General features: G+C 34.8%; 1 protein-coding gene across 1 annotated transcript in view; it reads left to right on the top strand.

Moving 5' to 3' along the window:
• The window catches only part of CFAP47 (cilia and flagella associated protein 47), a gene marked incomplete at both ends in the record, with an annotated part of 300742 nt that overhangs the window by 111021 nt on the left and 170885 nt on the right, over window positions 1–18836 (top strand). Inside the window, 3 exons of the mRNA XM_082076298.1 lie at window positions 1013–1099; window positions 1678–1718; window positions 14493–14638. Of these exons, the coding sequence (XP_081932424.1) occupies window positions 1013–1099; window positions 1678–1718; window positions 14493–14638 (274 nt within the window). The remainder of the gene's footprint in view (window positions 1–1012; window positions 1100–1677; window positions 1719–14492; window positions 14639–18836) is intronic.

The raw sequence follows: 18836 nt of genomic DNA, 5'->3' as shown, positions 1-18836 counted from the left end.
TTTCATTTGTATTCGTCATAGATATAAGAACTGCAGAGTTAACTGTTGCTTTCCTTAATAAAAGAGTGGTGTGCCCCTTCAAAATCTATTTATGTGATCTAACTCCACATTTTGTCTTTAGCCTACAGACCTGAACATTGGTTCATGTCATTAATTTATTTACCAGAACCATTTTTCCATAACGTTTTTATGTTGTTTTACTGATCTGTGTAATATACACGTTGCATAGGCTGCAAATTAAATTTCTCTTTCATCCACGGAATAGGTTTGGTATAGACACCTGTAACGGGATTGTTTTAACTGCTCCAGCAGTATGCTCTGGCATAAGCCTCCTATGTAGGAATCATATGAGTTTATTTAGCTTTCGTCTTTTTTTGAAGTCGAGGTGGTCAGTGAGACTGCCTATAATCAGTTCTGTGATGTGGATAACTCTCTTGGAAATAATAGATTAAAGGTGATGAAGTACTTTATTTTTATATGTATATCACTCAAAAGCTACTTGACAACTTCTTGAAGTAATGATCAATTTGGGTAACCAGTAATCTAAAATAAAAGATTCTTTATATCGTGTTTGCAGTGTTTTGAACCATCTAATGATCTATCAGATGGTGCATTGCTTAGTTGCAAATAACACTAGGAAACGTACTTTTGATATCAAGGAAGCAGCTCTTTTTCAGAAAACTGGGCTGAAAATCTTAAATCTTGGTATATAATGTATTGCAATTTAAGAAAAGGACAAATTAAAAATGTAGGTGCCTCTTTGCCTTTGTGTCAAATATACAGTAAATGTCAGTTCCAAAAGCTGTAAATTCTGGACCTGAAACTATTAAAGAATTAATAAACTATTAAATAAAAAGTTTTTTAAAAAAGTTTAAATATTTTTTAAAGTTCACAATTGAAAATAACACTCCTCTGTATCAAGTGTTGATTTAAAATTTAGAATGAACTAAGTTTTGTCTTAATTCTGAAAGTTTAAAATTATGATTGATTATGTGTACTTGCCATACTCCAGGGTCATTTTACTGGAATCCACAAGTTACTTAATGCAGCCAGAGCAAGTATATCAAGCTAGGCAAGTAAAAGAAGAGCAGACATTCCGGTGAGTTTTAAATGGCAGTTGCTAATTACAATATACTGAATTATACAATTCTGTTAGTATTACATGTTTATGTACAGCTGTGTGCATGCCTATTGTAAATAATTATATGGAAATATAATAAAATTATGTAACATTTTAAAAGACTTTGCAGATAACTTAAACAGTGGAGAAAATATTAATATGACATAAAAGATAATAATGTGTGTAATATACCATTTGAAAAAATGTGTTAGAGAAACTAGCATTTAAAGGTGAACTACTGAAGCTGTGATAGGGCCAACCATGGTGACTTAGGTGACTGAAATGCTGAATGCTAGTTTTTGTTCACTAAAACAGGATTAGTTCTGATTCTTGAAATGAAGAAGATAGAGATATTTGAAGAAGCAACAATAAGGTCAAGTTTTTATTTATAAATAGGCAGTTTATAGAATTCTAATTGTGCTGAAGTGTAAAACGTTACAGCATCAGTAGGCTCCTGGAGATGCAAAAACAGAATAAGAGGTTATTAGTGGCAATATATTGATATAAATAAATAGCATTTTGTGTCTAAACATGATTGCTTGACTACTTGTGAACAGATTTTCTAACACCAAAATTGGAGGGAGAAAGAGAGTTCAAAGTAAGCATGGTAAAGACAATAAAATGGCAAAGAACAAGAATCAGAGAGTAATTGGAATGGGAGTCATGGACATATATAAACAAAGATATATGTTTAAGACTTAAAGTCTTAAAGAAGGTATTCCTGCCTTCACTGTCTGATTGTTAGACAGTGAGATAAATATCAATAAACTTAGATGAACAAGGCAGAAAACTTTGAGGCCATTGAAGAGGTGAGATGTAAATCAGAATCAGTAATAGTCAAGGTTAAAGGCGAAAGATAGAATCAAAAAAGTTTGAGAACTAATTTTGTGACCCTCTCTAGAAGTGGCCCAGTGTAGAGAAAAAACTTCCAGAAATATCTGAAATATTTTTTTGGAACTTGTCAGATATTAAAAATTGAACTGTTTTAATAATTGGTAGTTTAATAAATCTACTTTTTTCAGCCATAGACTGAAAGAGTTAATTCTAAGTCTTTTTGATGTTAGATTTTGCATCGGCAATTTATAAAAGTCCATTTCTCTAGTCTTCTGTCACTTCACCCATGTTTTAAAATTATTTATTCATAGAGCAGTATTTATAATCATCAGCTGGAATAAGATAGTAGCTAAAAAAATACCCCAACAAAAGTAACAAGTCAGCTTGACAGAAAAGCCAATCCAAGTGTAACCAATCAGGTTTCTTCTCATAGAGGTGATGTCTATCTTTGAAAATACACTATCAACACCCCTTTCACAATACATGTGAAAAATACTCCAGCCTAGAAATAATATCAAGAAAGAATACTATAGCCACCAGAACCCTATTACACAGACACTTCAGGTGAATGCATTCAATACCAGTCTGCTCCTCATTTGTGTTCTGTGGACTGCACTGATTGCCAGTGTCCTGTGTCCCCATACAGTTAAACTACAGTTTGGTATGTGTGCTGCAATAGCTGAACCTCCAGTGGTTAATGATTGTTAGTTCTGAAATGTTCAGCCAGAATCAGCACAATGATTTTTGTACAAAACCTGCAGGTATGTTTAGCAAGGCCTGTACCGTGTCCAGCTCTGGAGCCCTCAGTGCAGGAAAGACCTGTTGGAGTACCTGTTGGAGAGGGGCCAGAGGAGGCCACCAAGATGATCGGAGGGCTGGAACAGCTCTGCTGTGAGGACAGGCTGAGAGAGTTGGGGACAACTTATTGTGGCCTTTCAATACTTAAAAGGGGCCTATAAGAAAGATAAGGACAGACTTTTTAGCAGGGCATATTAAGAGAGGACAAGGGGTAGTGGTTTTAAATTAGAAGAGGGGAGATTCAGGAGAGACATGAGGAAGAAATTTTTTACAATGAGGGTGGTGAGACACTGTCCCAGGTTGCCCAGAGAGGAGGTAGATGCCCCATCCCTGGAGACATTCAAGGCCAGGCTGGACAGGGCTCTGAACAAACTAATCTAGTTGAAGATGTCCATTCCATGATTTTATGCATATTTCATGTAATGCATGTTAGAAAAAAAGAGTATGTGAACACCAGTTACTCTGATAAGATCTCCAAACCCTCAACCTACTAAACAAATGTTGGCTTGATTTGATAGGGCATTGCTTCTATTCATATTTTTTTTGCCAAAAAGGTTACTTGGTCTTTTCAAAATGCGATGCTCTAAAGAGTCAATATTAATATTTTGTATGCCTATGGGAGAGACAGATAACATTTAGAACTCAAATGCCATTATCATATGCCAGAGTAAAGTCTTCATCTTTAATTTAAGCAAGAGAAGAAATAACTTGGAAAACTGTATAACTATTATTAAATATTCTCTTAGGGCAAAACTGTGATTTTCTAAAACTACTATCCAAGGCCTCTCACAAAGAGAGAAAAAATAATAGAGCTACTATGGTAACTCCATCCATGTCTACAGATTTTACTAGTATATTGTACTTAGAGGTATCAGAAGCTGTTGAAATAGAACAGTATTTTTCATCATAGTAATATTTCAGCTTAATTTATCCTAGGAAATAAATCAGTCTAAAAGGTCTAATTTTAGTCAAACATGCTGGCATAACTCTTACTGTAACTGATTTGAGGGCATCTTAATTCTTTAGAAATCTCCAGTATTGATTTGCTATAATATTTCTGTTATCTGTCATAGTAGAAGCCACTTAGGTACTCTTAGGTACTCTTTTTAGGAAGATATTTTAATTGAATGGAACATAACAAACTACTGAAATTTGTGTTAAAAAATTAGTATGTGTACAATTCATAACTAAGAAGATCCTACCTGAAATAATTTTTGTTTTTTGGATAAATCTGAAAAATGCCTTCTACAAAATGGGAGCCCATTGCCCTAAGTGTTCCATAAACAAAGCTACTGTACAATCAGTGCTTACACTCTAAGTAATTGTGTCTACATGATTGATGCCATTTACATGCTTCAATCCTAATAACTTAATAGTCTGTGCAAATCCAAATGGATCTCTCAGTCTCATAGTTCCTTCTGTGTCCTCATATTATGCCCCCAGATGTGTCAGACACACTATTTTAAACCTTCCTGGAACAAGCTTTACCTGGCAGGTGACCCTCTTAGTGCTCAGTTTTCCTCTCTGGCAGTATCACAGGCAGCCAAAGCAGTGTCATTCATACCAAAGAGGAGACCAACTCTTGAGTCATTATGGCATGGGCTCATCACACTGTGACTGGAAAGATATCCCAATCTGAAACTGGAGCCTAGAGAAACTGTATCATTACTGGGACACAGTGCTGGCTAAGCTAAAAATATCTAACAGTGGTCCTTGTCCGTGGCAGAGCGTCATTCAGTGGTTGCAGGCAAGACCTCTTTGTCCACAGGGAACTGAATGATGGTTGGTGAGAAGGATAGTGTTCTTCCTTTCATCCAGTTGGCATAGTTTTTCTTTTAAATACACTGTGATGCATGTGCCTTTATTTTTTCAAGTTATGAACTTCCCTATGCATTTCTAAGTCGTTGACACTTTAGTTATTATTCTTGGCCTCCATCCGTGTGCCAGCATGGTCTGCTCTCTGTAGGAGAAGGAGAACCAGGTGGAGACATGCACACCACATGACCTAGGTATTCTAATATAAAAACACCCATAAGTAGTTTTCAAGCATGATATTATTTTTGCATTGAGAAAAGCTCATTCTAAAGCAAAAAAGGAACCACTAATTAATGAATTTCAAGTCAAGCTTTGCAGAATATTGTATATAGCTTCTCAATGTTAACTTTTGTTTTCACCAGAGAAATGACAGGTTCCAAATATTTTTGATTTTCTGAATTTTGTTGTTACACTTTTTGCTCTAAGCAGTTTCATGTGCCAAGGAGTTACATTAGAGTACGTGTATTTACTTAATGATAAGATAAATAAAAAAATGAAGATCTAAAAGCATTCTTTGTGTCTCTGTGTAATATATGTCATGAGATACAGCATTAATATCTGTTTCAGAAAATATTGTTTAAATACATACTATCAGGAGTCATCACAATATATATATCAGAATATATCAGAAATCCATCTATATTTATGTAAGCCATACTACCCCTTTTGAGCAGCTCCTGTTTTACTTTCTATCCTAGCCTTTGTCCTGAGATCACAGACTATCCTATAGCATGTGGAAACCGGCAAATATCTTAGATGTGAGTTTTGTGTCCAAATATTTCAGTATTTTGATTGCATTAGTAAGCAGTTCCTTGTATCCTTTCTCTAATAAAATGTTTACTTGCTTCTGTCTTCTGACATTCGTTGATGAAGTCGCTGCTATGTGGACTTAAGATTTCCCCATGGTGCCTGACACTTTTTAGTTTTCTTTTTGCTTCAGTAACATGTAAAATCTGGAATGAGAAAGAACTAAAAAGTTAATCTAGTAAATCCTGCTCCAAATACAGAAAGTAAAGTAATCTTCCTTTTCTGAGAATTTGTTGGATGGAAAACAGAGTTATTGGCTTGTTTAGACTCTGGACTGAAGAGTAAAGGCACACTGTTGCACATATATGACAACATGATGATGTATGCAGACTATGTTGACAGCACAGGTGATTTTTGCTTTCAATTTTGATTTTTGGCATAGCTGATAGCATGGCAAAATCAGTCTCTCTGTGGTGCTATGTAAGAACAGGTAACTGGCAACTCAGAGGCGATAGCTACTAAACTATTTATTACTTGTCCACAGGTATGTAAGTAATTTGTAGTACAAGTTCAAACCGGTTGGACTAAACCATGGCAAGAATGAATTGAAAGTATTCACACCTGTCATTTTGTCTGTCTCAAACAGGTCTTTATACCAAGCAATTGAGAAGTGCCCTCCTAAACCAGCCTTCACCTCTAAACTACTCTTGCAGAACTTTTTGTTGATTTGCTTTGGAAGGCACAACTTATGTTTGCAAAAAAACCCAAAACAAATGAGAGGCAGTTTGTGAAGCTGCATGGTCAGCATTCCCCCATTAAACAAAAACACATCTAATACCTGAGTTATCAGACTTAAAGACCTGATCTACAGTGTGATATAATGTTCTTAGTCTCACAAGTAGATTGCTGATCCTTTGCCATTGTGTCTACACAACACGTGCATAAGCTTGATGGTGGAGCTCGTCTTAAGTCCTTCAGCAGTGATATTCTTCATAGAGTTAATATAGAGAAGAATGATTGGTGTGTAAGGTGTGATAGGACACTACTGTGGATTTAATACCATAGAATCAAAGAAGTGTTTGGATTGGAAGAAACCTGTAAAGATCGTCTAGTTTCAACCCCTTCCGCTGTAGGCAGGAACATCTCCCACTGGATCAGGTTGCTCAAAGCCCTGTACAACCTGACCTTGAACACTTCAAATGACAGGACAGACAGCTTCTCTATATAACGTGTTGCTGTGTCTCACCACCCTCATAATAAAGAATTTACTCTTTATATCTAATGTAAATCTCCCCTCTTTTAGTTTAAAACTGTAATACCATGTCCTGTCACTACATGTCTTGGTAGAAATTGTCTCTTCATCTTTCTTATAAATCATCTTTAAGAAGTGAAAGGCCACAATAAGGTCTCCCTGGAACCTTGTCTTCTCCAGGCTGAACAACCAACTCTCTCAGCCTGTCCTCACAGCAGAGCTGTTCCAGCCTCCAATCACCCTGGTGGCCTCCTCTGGACCCTCTCCAACAAGTCCAGGTCTTTCTGCACTGACGGCTCCAGAGCTGGATGCAGGACTCTGGACTCCAGGTGGGGTCTCACCAGAGCAGATCACAGGAGCAGAATCACCACCCTTGACCTGCTGGCCACACTCCTTTCGATGCAACCCAAGATATGAATGGCATTCTTGGCTGGAAGTGCACATTGCCAGCTGATGTCCAATCCTTTATCCACCAGTACCCCCAAGTCCTTCTCAGCAGGTCTGTTCTCAATCCCTTCATCCCCCAGCCTGTGCTGATACCGGGGGTTGTGCCAACCCAGGAACAGCAAACTATCTGTGTAGACTTATTTTATGGCAGCTTTAAGCTATTCTGCTGAATCAATTTCCTTATTTCTCTGTGTATTGAAAGAGGATGGATTAAGCCAGACTGAAATTATAACGGTGCTTCTTATACCTTTCCGATCTTAACTATATTCCTTTTGTTTTTATTATATCATGAGATACTGTCTCTTTTTGTTATAAAAGAATGAGACACAAGGTACATGTCTTCCACAACACAGTTTTATTTCCCTTTCCCTTCACTTATATTCAAGTGCTTTGTTCATTAGGGTGAGAATAAATTTACAGAGAGAGACATTCAACACCATGTAAAATCAATGCAATGAGTTTCTCTGTCATTCAACTCTGAAAATAGGACTTATTCAATGCACAGTTCACCCCAGTGAAGAAATATGTTGTAATCTGTATCTTCTCAGTGTGTGATATATGTTCACATAATATACTTTTTAAGTTATCCTTTTTTCATGCAGCTTTTGAGCAATTTGTTATTTTTACAGTGATTCTTCTGCTCTAGTCTCTGTTTTTGCAATCATGACTTGGTATTCTAATTCAAAGATAAACCATTGAAAGAGATGACATTTCATATAAAATTTGTATTTTTGTATTTTTATGTGAGATCCTTTTTTGTAAGTACAGAATAAAGTACAGAATAAATAGTATGTTTTACTTGCATACCTCAGAGATCATTTTCCTTTCTGAAAAATGGCCTTTAAGCATAGGTATTAAAATGAATCTCCAAGGTAACATATTCTGAGAATTTTACAAGTCCATTTATTTAAGGTTGTGATTTTTTTTCTTAGGCCAGCAAGATTAATTATTTATTTTAAGAGACACCCAATAGCTATCAAATGCTGTATGCAATAATTGTTTGCTATGAGGTGATTAATCAAATTTTACTACTAGAAGAGTATGACTTTTATGTGTGGATAATATTAAACCTGGCTCTAGCGCTGAAACTCTGCTTGCAGTATTTTTTTGACATACATTACAGTACAGTTTTCAGCATCTATGAGCTCTGTGCTTGCTGTAAATTAAACAAAATTCTCCTTCCATAAATGTAACTGCACAGTCTTAACTTGTGTCAACAAGTTTGAATTTGTGAAGAAGGATGGAAAAATATAAAGTAATACCAAGGAAAGACGATGGTTAGAAGCACAATTTGCTTTTGAGAAATAAGCAAAGATTTTGTTGTAAGTTGTTTTTGCAAGTATATCTGTTATTTTTGAATACACTTGCAAAACAGTATTGTCATTAAGAGAATTAAGGTGTTTAGGTTAAAGTTCATGTCATTCACTCCTTTCTCAGACAAATCCTTGCTTATAGTATGTTCACTGTGAACGATTGACTACACTGCTAGTGAATGTAGATCATTCCTGTAGCCTTGGTGTAAGACAGGTAGAGAGGGACAAGCCTTGCTGTTTCCAGACTTTCTCATCCCCTCTTTTCAGAGCTACAACCTTGTGGAAATGAACTTTGCATGTGAACTAAATTAACTGAAGCAAGGAGAGAATTATTTTTAGTAGAAATTGTTAGAAGAGCTTCACTTGTGAGATTTGATGTTTTTTAGCGAGATCATGACCTACATACTAACACGAGTATTTTACATACCTAGTTCCTCATTGTGTGGTATAAATTCCCAATACGGACTCAAAGAGCCAAGGGTAAAATTAGCCTTTTTACAGAAAATCATGGAAAACTATGTCCCAGTTTATATTTATTCTGTGAGCAGAAACATTGTAAGCTGTGTGTACAAAAGTCAATTTCAAGTGTTTTTAATTTTTTTTCTTGTACAATATATTTCTCATAAAAAAAAAAGAAAAAAGAAAACAATCTAAGGAATATTTTGGAGAAAACCTACTTTAGGTAATTAATTTCCACTCCAAAATTAAAAAGACACAGATTTTGAGAATGGCAAATTTAAGATGCAAAATTTGGTCTGTTTGGAAATCAGAACTGTAAGTAAGAGAAATGATTTATACCAGGTAGAGACAGTGACAACATCAGCCCCCTATTTTTAGTCATGAAATATGCAAATGTTCCATTCTCTGTGCTGCACTTTTTCTTAAATAATTGTTCTCTTTTTCCTCTAGGGAAAAATCATGGCACACAAATTTTAAATAATTTGTTTACTATTGATTTGTTGCAGTTTTTGAATCTCTGGTATCCAAAATTGTGGGATTCCAGTGGGATTTTTTGTTCTGATGTCTTAAATCTGACTCTTACACTTACTGGATTGAATTTGAGTCACTCAACATTTATTAGGGTTAGCATAAAATCCATGTTTTACTTAGCTTTACTGATTTGTTTTAAAAAAATGGATATCTTCAATAACAAAAGAAGAAGAATTCCTACTGAATTTCTTAATTATATTGCTGTCCTAGGGTGTGGTTGTCTGACTTGAAAAAATCTAAATAAATGAATGTGAACTTACATGTTATTTTTAGGCTTGATTTTACAAAATTAAATTTTCATTTAAAAATCTATAGGGAAAACATTCTGAAAGCAGTATTTGATTTTGTTATATATTTATAGTAAATTATAGTTTAAAACTTGTATTTATCCCTTGTAAGTTATAGATACTCACAAACAGAAGGGACAAGGGATGCCAAATCAATCCACTGTATGGTCCAGTGATTATGTCATCATTTGAAATCTGGGTGCATAGTGAGGTTACTTAGGTACCTTAGAGACTTTACCAAAACTAAATTTGTAGTTAGTGATAAACTGTTCTAAATTATTTAGAGAAATTTTTACTGTTGATCTGTAATAGTACAAAACCCCAAACATTACTGTTCAACATTCTAAATAGAAAATATCTTTTAAAGCTAATGATAAGTCACACTACATACAAGTTATTCAAGTGATTGACTTGCAGATTATAAAATTTGGTCTTCATAATTGTTAATATTCTGCACAGCAACTGAAGGCTCTCTGCATTTAAGAATATATATCAATGAAAGATAAAAAATAATGTAAAAAAATCTCATATTAAACTCTATTATCTTTAATGTCTAGAAACAGTCAAATACAGAACTTTATAAAGCAATGAGCCTCTCATTTACTTTACTGTTGAAAAAACTAACTTCCAAGTGATGACCTTTTTGTGCGTTTCCAGCCAAGATCTACAGTTCATTTTTCTTTATTTGTAAAAATACAATTTATTAAGTGGACAGAGGGGGGAAAAGAGAAATAATTCATTACAATCACAATATGTTACATTTAAAATAGTGTTCCTCACAGGTAAAATTTTCAGATTTAGGTGGTGAAATACTAATGTCTCTGGGACCAGAAAACTGCACTGAAACTAAATAACAACAAGAGAAATAGAACTGGCAACATTTTAATTGGAAAAACTTAAATGACTTAATGTTTCAACAGTGTTTTATTTCAGGACATGAAAGCAATTAATGCCTGAACCTTATTTAGGATATGGTAGTGTCACCCCCACATAAATGCAGACTTCTGTTGAAATCAGTGGAGCTCTGCACAGGAGTTGGATTTCTTGTATTTCTCCAGGCCTAAGCAAGGAAACAACAAAGGGGATTTGTTAGCTTTATGTGACATTTGTTGAGCTGGTGTTGGGGAGTTTTTGAGTCAGATTATAAACACATATTTGTGCTTAAAAATAAAGGCTTAATGAACAATTGTATTGGGCAGAGACCTACCACTGTAAGCGGTTCTAAAAGGAGTCCTCAAAGATTCCTTGTAAATTCCCACATCAACACCAATCCTATGAGTGTCAGCATCAGGTACCTTGACTGGGTGTGTGGTTCATTCCCGAGCAGCAAAAGTGGCTCCTGGGTGTTTTCATTCTACGTTCCATTGCTACAAGATGATGCTGCATCACTTCTTATCCCTTCAGCAAGTGAAACTTCACCACCTGGCAGGGAGCTGTTCTGTCGTTGGCATTCCTGCTTCCAGCCAGTTGGGCCTTCTTGCCCGCTGTGCTAGATTGTTCCTTGGTTCCTGAATTATCATTACTGAGCAGTTAAAATTTTAATTTCCCCTTCACTGGACAGAGTTCATTTCCAGATTGTCTTGGAAACAGAACTTACATTTAGAATAGAGTTTAAACCATGATTTCTGATTCTAGAATAATGACTAATAGTATACCCACGATTTCCAGTAAGCCAAAGCCATAGACTAGAGTCTTCATTTACTATATAGTTCTCATTTTTTCATATATGACCTGCTGGTATGTTTTCTAGTTAAGCTAATAAATGTAAAATGATTGCCTAAAATGGTACATGACACATGTGCAAAAATCTATTAATATAACTTTAAATGCCTTGTTTTTTATTTTTTCTAAATGTTAATGTTGCCTTAAGGTTATTTAGGTAGGCAAATAGAGATGAATACATTCAGTTAGCTCTCAGGACAGTTACTGGATAAGGTGATTGGGTTAACATGAATAAAGCCAAATGATCATCTTGTCTTCAAAAAGTGGAAACGGTTGAGCTAGAAAGAAGGTAGAGAGAGCTAGAGAAAAAATTTGGGGCTTAAAAAAAAGTTCAGGTAAAAGAAGATCTAGTCTTTGAAGAGTGTTCTGATAAGAGAGAAAGGAAGATTGTTACTTTTGCAAATCAGTTTCTGTAAGAAGCAGCACTCTGAAGTCATGTCCACAAGGTCTGTGAATATAAGCCCTAGAGTGAGCTCTGAACTGGATTTGCTTTGCAGATATTTAGATGTACTTCTATAAAGTAGTTTTTTGGGGGAAAATGAGAAAGACTTGATGAAAGACAACTGAGAGCATCAGAGGAACGCAGGCCTTGCCACTTCATGAAGTATCAGGGAACAATTCTTTGCCTATCACCATAGGACATTGAAATGATAGAGAGAAGAATTTGGACTGAAGTCCCCCAAAGGTGTTATAGGGCAGGAGTGCTTTTGACTGGTAAAATATAACTGTTTTTTTAACATGGCATTTTGCTTATATGAGAATTGCAGAGATATTATGCTGGTTAATTGAAGGAAGCATGTTCAGTCTCTGCTGTAAATATGGCTACTAACTTCAGTGGAAAAGGTGGTATTTAACATTATTGCTAGGTAGCTGGTTCCAAAATGTAGATTTTTTTTTTTTTTCTTTCATGAAAACATTTGCTTTACCAGTATTTATTCATAAAAACAGGAATGAAGCTATCTATTAGTAATATAAATGCCCAGCTTCAGATTATTGCCTTCATTTTTATTGTTTTTCCTTTTAGTTCTGAAAAGAATATATTAAACTTTAAAAATGATGCACTGCCTGAAGATTCAAATGAAGAGAACAACTTAAATTCCTGTAAGTACTTCTATACAATGCCTCTTGTATCACTACAATAGACATTAGACTACCGACATAACCAAGATTTTGACATCTGAAGTATGTGCAGTAATTATTATTTATAGGTATGCTTGGTAACGCATTTATAGGAGAGTTTATCTTCTGATATGCTTCATTTAGTGAAATTATTTCTAAGGTTGCACTGTAATGGTAATGATTTTACCATTTAAAAATAAAGAAATTTTCTTTTTCTTTTAAGGGCCCATGGGTTGGCTTCATGGCAGTCTGATGTGGAGCATTTGCATCTTACCTAGTTTGTTTTTTAAAATACTCATCAGCAGGGATTGTTTTATTTCTTGCCCTTATTTCCTATGAAATGTCAGTCAACAGTTCTATGAATCTAGAGCTATAACCTTTACTGAGACTGTTGAAATTCCACTTGAGCAAAATTTGGAGAATGGCCTTATGAAATGAATTTTGTCATTTGAAAAATATTGTTGTGTTTCTGAGGTCACATGGAAAGCCCTTCTTGATATATTATCTCATTTTATATTCTGAGAAGGGATTAACAACCAGCTACTAAACAGTTCATAAAAATAAAAAAAATATGTACTTTAAGTTGTACCTGAAGTGAGGTACAACAATTGTACCAATTTGTGAATAGCATACAAAGGTTTTTATGGCTTCAGGCAGACTGGAGCTACAGGGACATTTTTGAATGGAATTTCAGGTTTTGGGAAACAAAATTGTGTTTCTTAGAGAAATGCACTTCTGCTTTGAAAATAATTACCCTTCATTCTCTCAATAACATGGCAAACAAAACCTAAACTGTTAAGTCTTAAGTGGAGAGCAATAGGAATTTTATTTTATTTATTTTATTTTATTTTTTTTTTTTTTTTGAGCAGCTATAATAAAAATGAAGAAAACTGTGAAAAAAATTTCAAAATTATTTATTAAATGTTACTTCTTTGGTGATTGTTGTAATTTCACAGAATCCAGAAAGAGAAATAAGAGGGCTCTTACAAGACTAATTAAGTCTGCTGCACAGTTTGAGACACTTTGAATAAGGAACACTTGAACAGGAGACAAGTTTGGGAGTTAGTGCCTTTAGTTAAAATTAGTTGCTGTTAGTACCACTTTACCCTGTTTGGTGGAAGGGTAAAAATGAAACTTCAGGTTTATTGGTTGGTTGGTTTGTTTGTTTTTGTCATTGTTTATGTAGGTTTTAGAACCACTAAATTCATATCAAAGCATGAACATTGGAAAATTTGTATTCTTATTGTTTGGAAAATAATTTAGACTATGGAGAGAAAACATTGCTGGTGGCTATGCCTTTCTTCAGTTTGGTTCTCAGTGATTTTGAGGGGTGAACCAGTTCTATTTAATTGGCCAAAGTTTGCCATAGGTTTCTTAGGTGATCTTCCCTTGTTTCTGTTGCCTTAACTTTCCCTTTTATTCTTAAGTCTGCTTTACTTCCTAGGAAGCTAGCCAGCCAAACCTGAATAAAAGTCTCATTCTAAAGTAATCTCCATTATCCAAATATGCTTAGCAGATGAAAAACACGCAGTATCAAAGTAGCCAGATTCTGGCATATTCAACCCTAAGATTCTTAGTGTCTTGTGAAGAAAGCACTTTGTCAGGATAATGCTTTTGCAAAAGCAGCACAAAAAAACCAAGATTGCCAGTATTTAGGTTTTGTCCATTCTGGAGGACTGGAGACTATAACATAAGTTACTGCCACTGAGGGCCAGATTGTTTAAATAGTAGTAAACTGTAGTCTTCTTTCTGGCAGGAGTAGTCATTTGCTTATAAGCTGCACATCCTTAAAGAGTTCTTTGTGGTGAGAACTGTCTGTTTACCCTAGTTTTGTCTCAGTGCACAGAATAAAAACATAAGTGTGTAGCAAAATGTATTTAAATAATACAGCAAGTATAACTATAAATACTGATAAATGATTACAAGGGTGACTTAAATACTGATTACTACAGGAGGCTATCTACAGTATCCTTATATTTAAACTCAGCTACACTATTTTACAACTTGTACTGTTGTATCTAAACAACCATTTAAATTTATTTTAACAGCTGATCAATCCAGCCTCCTGCCTGAATTCTTCAGTCCAATGGAAAACCTATTCTTGGAAGGAAGAAGTTCTGCAAGCTTAGATATTCACTTCCTTCCCTTCAATCTGGAAATACGTTACTGCACTGTCATTCTGGTTAATGAACAGGTAAGAATAGAAAGTATCATCTGTGATTGGTTTTCCTGTCATACCCTAGTCAGTTAAGGATCAGCATATTTTTTGTAAAGCTTTCAATTGTGTTTGCCAATTACATATGAATAGGGTAAATGAAAATATAAATTGGTTATGTACAGATTTTAAGGTAATGTTTTTGTATGCATATGCAATTATAAAGATGTGATCTATGTGCCATCTTTTGGAAATGATTTTTTTTTTTTTTTTTTTTTTTTTGCTAAAGTACAATATCCATATAGTTCTTGGAGGAAATGTTGCACTGTAAAATCATTGTAAATAAAAGTAATACTGCAAGGAATTTTAATTTGCCCTTCCTAGGCAACTCAACTTCAAAACAAATGTGAAATTTAAATATTTTTTCTTGATATAGGAGCAAGAATAATGCTTTTGGATGAGACATAGGCAGGGAAAGGACAAAATGCACTTCCCCCTGTATTTATCACTGTATCTAGGATGTACTGTCAAAGTAGAATAATAATAATTTTCCTTAGTCTCTTTTTAAAAAATTTTTCTGCAAATCCAAATCTGTTCAGTCCTTGTCACTGATGAGCTAAAACTTTTCAACACGTTGTACATGAATATTGACTCCATTACTTTTCAGTTTCTCTTGACTCATGCAGTCTGGGATTTGCCATATATAGTTAATTGAATTTGATTGGATCAAATCACCAAGGCCTGTTTTTTATGAACTTTGAGAGTTTAAAATTTACACTCCAGCTGCTTTATTGTCCTTGCAATCCTTTATCTCAGTGGTCACAACCTTTTTATTTCTGTGTCTCTAGTCCATCGTTCCACCTGTTTAACCTCTTGGCTGTATTTCTTCTCTATCTGTTGATATTTTTCAACACCCTGTTGTTTTTCTCATCTTCTTGTATGTGTGGTTGATCCCAAGGCTTGCATTCTGCTTCCTACTTTTATAATACTAACTCTGTGTTTCAGCTTTCCATCTGTGTGTTTACCTGCATCTGCCATTCTCTCTGCCACATTTTCATGACTGGTAACAAGACATCCAAAACTAAATGACTTAATCTTTTTCTCCTGCATGTTCTCAGCTTCCATATTTTTCGTTAATATAGAACAAGAGACTCCTGCTACTGTTTAGTGTTTCTGTATTTGGTGTTTGTTTTTATTTTTAACCAGGACTTTGGCTATGTCACCTGGCCAACTTATTTTTGTCTTTGCTTTTAAGGGAAAATCAGACTAATGCAGTGACGCCTGAGCCTATCTGATCCCATTCAATATTTGAAACTGCTGGCCTTTTTAAAGAAAGCAAGCTATATGGCTGGAATATATTAGGAATAGCGGGGGAAAAAGAAAGAAACAAGGATGATCAGAAGGATGTAACTGTTCCTTTACAGACATTGATTCTTAAAATAAATTCCTGTAATTAAAAGAAGAGATTCTTAAGGGACATAACAGGTACATAAGATTATGAATAGTTTGCAGAAAGTTAACAAAGCACCTTTGATGGGATATACAAACTGAACCAAAGGAAGTACTTTTTAATACCCAATACCCAACTTACAAAACTCAACTGTCATAGGACACTTTGGATGCTAAAACTGATAACTCATTCAAAAGCAGTTAGGCAAACTCATAAAGGTTAGATCCATCAGTTTTTATTCAATGTAATGACTGGATGCAGTCTCTACAGAAAGAAGACCCTAACCTACTGGATTCAGGCAGCAGATCTGAGAAATTTCTTGTTTTACTTGTTATGATTTTATACTCTGTTTAAATCTCTACAATTGGCATATTCCCTCTTTGTTTCTTCATTAGAAGCAGCAGTATATACCCTCGCTGAGAAGAAGGCTCATGATACATTAGGTATATAGCCTTAAAACTTAATGATTTAATGAAGAGAAGGGAAATCGAGACATTTTAATAGGAGGAAAGCAAATTGAAGAGATTTGGTCAGAATTATGGGACAGTTAGACTGGAGGTGGAAAGAGAAAAGAACATTTCTGACAGCCTCAGTGATGCCTCCAGTGCTGATGTAGGAACACCTACATTTAGACACCTAGTTACTAGTCACTGTTCTTTACAAAGAACTTGTTGACTAGGAAACATTAAAGCCTCAGAGAAGTCACTGTCACATCCTGTGTGGTAACTATTTCTGGAACACCTGGTGCTTTCAGCTTAGCTGAGTAGGTGGGATTTATTTAAAGGCTGCTGAAAGTGCAAAATTTTTGACATGTAGCTCTTCAGGTTAGTTAAGTCAAGCCCCATCCACATAATTGTATAATTTTTAAGATAATGTGGTAAATCTCCTAGGGAAAGATGAAACTGCAAGATAGCTAACATGATTTTAGAGCTGCACAGTAATGGCACAGGAAGAAATTGGCTTGCTTAAATATTGTATACATGGCTGCAATATTTCAATCATAGCATTTTCTAATTGACAAACCATCGTAGCTAACATGCTGTATGATGAACAAATGGCTTCATAAAATGATGAGGCCTGTATCATTCAAATATAGACCTGTGCTGTATATAATGTAATAAACAATTTAATTTAGCATTTCTGTAATTTCTTCCTACCTACCTTCCCTACTCTTTTTGACAAATGGACCAAAATAGTAATCAGAGTAAGACTGCTTCTTCATTACAACCAATGATGAAGGTATTGAGATTCAAATCACTAGTTAGACTTGAATCTAACTGTGAATCCTGTCATTGCATCAACTATATATCTGTAATAAAAGCAAGAAGATACACTGATTAAAGTTTGTTGGTCTACTCAAGTATGTTGCTTTGATTGTTTTGGAATAACCTGGTTGTTAACTTCTCTAAGGTTTGAAATGACAGCACAAGTTGTTTATAACATTTCTCAAGGATTTTTTCAGTATTTCTTTGGTTTTCAAGAAAAAATGAAACTCTCATTCTTCAATTTTTTTTGCATAGATCTTTTCAGAGAAGAAACTTTATATTGGTTAACATAACGGGGTTGCATTTTCTCTATATCTTTTTGGTAATTTAAATGTGAACAACCCGTGATTTCAATTATAATAATGTATTAAGTCATAGTTTAAGAGTGTCAGTCCAGACTTTCACAACTAAATATCTAATATAAAATTAAACAGTTTATTAAGAGAATGCTTTGCTACCTGTTGTTCTTAATTACTGACTTGCATAGAGAACTGAAAATTCCTAGGAGATATAACTTTTTAAAAATATCAGTTAGCAATTAGATTGCTGCGATTAGATAAATAACTAATGGTAGTTCAACAGCTATTTTATTAATCGTTTAACAGTGAACTCTACAAAGTGCTGATGCTATCCTGTTTGCAGCTGATGGAAAATGGACATATAAAACATTAAAACCATGGGAATAGTAGCTAAACTCTCAAAATACAGTAGAATAGCCACTCTGTTCCAAAGCATCAGAAAAAATCTTAGCAGAAAGAAAACTGGATTTTCATTCTGTAGAGATCAAAAAGCAAGAATTCTTCAAAGCAAGGAGGGAAACGGGGAAGTTTGTTCCTACCTATAAGCATATTGATGTCAGCAATGACAAGAAAAGTAATTGATAGTAGAATGGCATCCTAGCAACCAGTACCTTTAGGAAATTAGTTGTATATGCTGTGAGCTTGTTAATAGTCCTTATGGGGCCAACACACTGTGTCAAACAGGAATAATTCCTGCTTAAATTGGTTCCCAGGAGTGGCTATTAGTTTGTGAGTGGGAAGCCAATTCTGATAGAGATTTCTTTAATCTTTCTCAAGGAAGATTTGTCTGAACTCTTGAACCAAGGAAGGGGAGAAAATGCCATCAAAGGCAAATAGCTTTCCTTCTTCTGGGTCAGAAACAGAATTGCAGTGTTTACAGCCTTAACATAAATATCTGATAAAACTATGAATAAAGGTAAAATAAAAAGGGGACATATCTTATGTTATTGACCAATATTAAAGGGAAAACATTGCACTGGTTTGCAGTTAGACTAGATGACAAAAATAAATTATTTCCTTCATACCTGGAATGAAGAATGAAAGACAAAATATGCATTTTTAGGGCAGAGTTTTACACAATGTGGCTTGTGGAAATAAAGAGATGACCTTTTTGCAAATTATACCAGTTGTTGCAGCAGCGTTTGATCCTTTACCTTGCAATCAGTAGAAACTAAAGTTGTCCAAAAAGTTTGTGGTAAACTAAAAAGAGGTTATCGAAGCAA

This window comes from Streptopelia decaocto (assembly GCF_964273445.1).
Source record: "Streptopelia decaocto genome assembly, chromosome: 1".
Taxonomy (NCBI): domain Eukaryota; kingdom Metazoa; phylum Chordata; class Aves; order Columbiformes; family Columbidae; genus Streptopelia; species Streptopelia decaocto.
This window is presented reverse-complemented; position numbering and strand designations above follow the sequence as displayed.